Source organism: Benincasa hispida, chromosome 10 (assembly GCF_027475165.1).
Source record: "Benincasa hispida cultivar pf3 chromosome 10, pf3_genome.v1.1, whole genome shotgun sequence".
Classification (NCBI taxonomy): domain Eukaryota; kingdom Viridiplantae; phylum Streptophyta; class Magnoliopsida; order Cucurbitales; family Cucurbitaceae; genus Benincasa; species Benincasa hispida.
Genome location: NC_143487.1, coordinates 46,954,993 through 46,959,166, shown reverse-complemented (window position 1 = coordinate 46,959,166; position 4,174 = coordinate 46,954,993). Strand labels below are relative to the sequence as shown.

General features: G+C 32.5%; 1 protein-coding gene across 1 annotated transcript; it reads left to right on the top strand.

Annotated features, from left to right (window-relative positions):
* Window positions 1-558: 558 nt before the first annotated feature.
* LOC120088701 (putative BOI-related E3 ubiquitin-protein ligase 3) lies at window positions 559-1,711 on the top strand. Its single transcript, XM_039046124.2, has 2 exons — window positions 559-907; window positions 991-1,711. Exons 1-2 carry the CDS (start codon window positions 701-703, stop codon window positions 1,504-1,506), a joined length of 723 nt encoding a protein of 240 aa, XP_038902052.1. The 5' UTR covers window positions 559-700; the 3' UTR covers window positions 1,507-1,711.
* Window positions 1,712-4,174: the final 2,463 nt, after the last annotated feature.

The following is a 4,174-nucleotide window of genomic DNA, read 5'->3' as shown; positions in this document are numbered from 1 at the left end:
TCGGATCCGAGGTCGAGCATCTTCCTTAGGCTATATCTTCAACCTAAAATGTTACTTTGGATCGAGACATGTGTAAAATATGCCCTATTAGATATTGGGAAAGGGTCTGCCTCGACCTCGGGCCCGAGGCCAAGGCCAACCAGTCGGGCCTTCAATGCAACTCTCTTGTATTGAATCTTAGTTGGGTCTACTAAATATGTCTTAAATACTTTAAAAAAATAAATTAAATCCAATATTCTTTTGTAAACTTATAAAATAATTTTTTTAAAAAGAAAAAGAAAAAGAAAAAGAAAAGTATGTCCACTTTAAATATCTGACCCACCGGATTGTTTACTCACCATATCTGCATGCACTCCTCGGTGTTTACAGCCTCCCTTATTAAACTCCCATTTTAGAGAGAGAAACCCCCTCTTTCTCTCTCCTATTTTTTTTTTTAAATTATATATATATATATATATCCACACAGCATAGGAGAGGCAGTATCTTTTGTTATCATCCTTGGGAACATTATATGATTTCGTAAGAACAACCACTCTATGGATTCTTGAGTTCTTTCCTTTCTTCTTTGTTGTATGCAGAGCAGGCAAGGATTCCGCCCATTTGCGTTTTTGAAAGCGGGAACGCCGCGTAATTTCGTTTTCTTCTTTTTCTTTTGCCGTTTTGATTTCTGTTTTCGAACAATTACTCAACCACCACAAAAATGGCCATTCAATTGCAGTTACAGCGCCGGAATTTTGGCCTTCTTCCCTCCGATTCTACTCCTGCTGATCAGTTTCATCAATTATTTCATCCTAATCATCATCCTCTTCAACCAGGAAACGCTCAGTCCAGTTCTGACGATCTTCACACTCTCTCTTTCTTGCCGGAGATGTCGACGGATCAGATCGATCGCTTAATTCGATTGCAGGTCTTTACTTCGATTTCTCTCTGTGAATTAGTTATGTTGTTGATATTTTGTTCTTGAGTGTTTCGATTTCTCTACTGTAACAGAGTGAAAGATTCAGAGTACTTCTGCACCACAAAATAAATCAAGAAATCGGAGTGTTATTGAACCAGATCGAAACCAGAACGCGCGTTCTGTTTCAGCAGAAAGATGAAGAAATCGCTAATGCGAACGTGAGAAAAATCCATCTCGAACAATTATTGACGAGATTACAAATGGAGAATCAAGAACGGAAGAGAGCCGTACAAGAGAATCAAGCAATGGTAGCATCGCTTAGTCACGCACTCAATCAAATCAGAGAAAGGCTTTCATCGTGCGCGAACGATGCGGAGTCAAACAACAACAACAACAGAGACGGAGAAGACGACGCCATTGATTACGGAAAAAAGAGGAAGACGAAGAAGATGATGATGATTTGCCAAATCTGTAACTCTCGGATTTCGTGCGTGCTGTTGTTGCCTTGCAGGCACCTCTGTTCGTGTAAGCCATGCGAAAGTACTCTCGAGTTTTGCCCCGTCTGCAACACGACGAAGAAAGCCAGCATCGAGGCTGTGATTTTCTAGGCAAATTTTCCGGGAAAAAGTTGAAGTTGAAAACAAATATGAAAAGAAACCGTCTCACTTTTTCGGTAGGATTTTCGAATTTTATCCCTTTTTTCCTTCCTTTTTCCATTTTTTTTATTTTTCATTGATGAACACCAGTAATTGATTTTTTTTGGAAATCAAACTATACAGAAAAGAATCCAATAAACCTTGATGGATTATTCTTCGTTTTGTTTGTTACTTCTGCTTAGCTTACTCCATTTTTAGATTTTGCTGCAGGTCGGCTGATTTGACTCGATTCCATTGCTGTTTTCTTTTTATGAATTGCCTTTATTTCACAACCAGATTTATGACTTTTAGTATATAATAATAATAATAATACTAAATCATGAAAATAATGTTCAGTTAATTCCAAATTAGATTTAAATTTTGTTTTCTTCCTTAAAATGTCTTGATTCTTAAATTTGTTTGCATATATCAGCAGAAATCTTAGGTCATTTGATAACAAATTTGATTTAGGTAAATGTAAGAACGAAATTATTAATATTTAAGTGTATGATTTTTTTTAGTGATATTTAAAAGTATGATGGTGTGTTTTAAATATGGAAGGTTTTATAATTAAAATAGGATTTAAACTCATAACGAACTTTGTCATTTTGTTATATTTCTTTAGTTTTTTTTTTTTTTTTTTTTTAAATATGTTTCTTTAGTTGGATAGTAAGGTAAGAGTAAGGTGTATATTTAGCATAGTTTACTACGGATTAGAGGTTCAAATCTCTCCCTCTCCTAATCCAATATATATATATATATATATATATTTGATCCTTACAATTTGAATTTGATTATAATATATTTTTTTACTTTTTTTAAATTAATGAATGGACATTAACATTGAATTAGTGAAAAAATAATCTTTTTTAAAAAATAAGTGAAAATTAATTTTGAAATATATGGATCAAATTGAAATTGAATTCAAAGACTGAATAATGTATAACATTTTAAAAGTTAAAAATTGGGACTAAATGAAAATCAATCTCAAAATTTAGCAACCGAAAAGGTATTAAAAAAACTTATTTATTTATTTATTAAAAATAAAATTATTTTTTAAATTTATTTATTATGCTATCCAATTTTTTAAAAAAATAATCTTGAAACCTTAATAAAATTTGTTTTCAATTTTTATTCTTAAAATTATGACATGGAATCCAAAGTGCATTTTTAAAAAGTTGGGAAAAGGTGAACTTTTTGAATAATAAAATTTGAAAAGAAAACCTAGGCTAAAAATTACACTAAGCCAAAATGAATGTAGATGTAATGAAATTATAATAAGGTTGAATCACAAATGTAATTGGATTGTTTTGATTGCGTTTACTTAAAGTTATAAATTTGGTCACATTTACAGTTACCGTTATTTTTAATGGTCAAATAGTAACAGTATTGATAACAGTAAATGTGTCAAAATTCATAATTTTTGCTTTGAAACAATAATAATAATAATCATCCTAACGGTTCGACGTAATTTTCGGAACGCAATTAGATTCAGCATACTTCGCTTGTCAATCCGTTTGTGTTTTTTATTATAAATTTGGAAGTGTACCTCATGTGTCAATAAGATGTAGAACACAAGTAAACACTAAAGTCCTAATAGAGTCCATTTTTCACATTATCATTGGCTTATTATATTTTTTTCAAGGTAAATGTGGCCGAAATCTATTAGAAAGAGTTTAGCCTAGATGAGACTAGAAAGCAATTCATACTAGTCTTCATGGTGGTGGGCCTAGGAAAAATAAACTTAGAGAAGATATGTGACATCAATAAGACACAAAGTCCTAGGTGCAAGGCAAAGTAGTTTGTCAAATCCCTCCATTAGTGTAATATAACATTGTATCTAGTACCATTCTCGTACCTATTATAAGATTGATGTTAAATTATTACTCCACAATTTGACTTACGAGAAAAAAACTTATGAGAAAAAACTTAATAGTCGCATCCATCGTTCTACATTTCAACTGCACACTAATGAAACTTTGTTACGTGGCAGTTTTTTTTTTTTAAAAAAAAAGTTTGTTTTCCAGTATATTAAAATTAGTTGTATGTGATTAGGTGCATCTCACTAGTTGGACTTGCAAACCCAAGTCTTATAATTATATTTATATGAATAACACTATTAGGGGCCGTTTGGATTGAAATTTTCTCAATGCCCAGAAATTAAGGATATCTGGTAATTATATGTCTGAGAATAAAATTACTGGGAATCAAAGATGACTATGCTTGGTTGTGCATGGAAAACAATGTCTAGGAATAGTATGTGTGGGAATTAAAGATAACTATGTTTGGTTGTGTAGGAAATGTGTTTGGTGTTGCATGGGAATTAGGGGTGTTTAAAAAAATCGAAGACTCGAAAAAACCGAGCAACCCAACTGGTTTGGGTTAGTTAAAAAAATTGAGATTGTGAAAAAAAATCCAAACGATCGTTTACAAAATACTATACGATCGGTTAAATTATCTACATGATCGTTAAGCTCCGCTTCACAATCGCTGAATAACAAAATGCTATACGATCGCCTACCAAATGTTACATGATCGTTGAGCTCGGCTAAACGATCACTTAACTCTGCTACACGAACGTCGAGTAACAAAATGTTATATGATCACCTACCCAATGCTATACGATCGCCTACTCAATGCT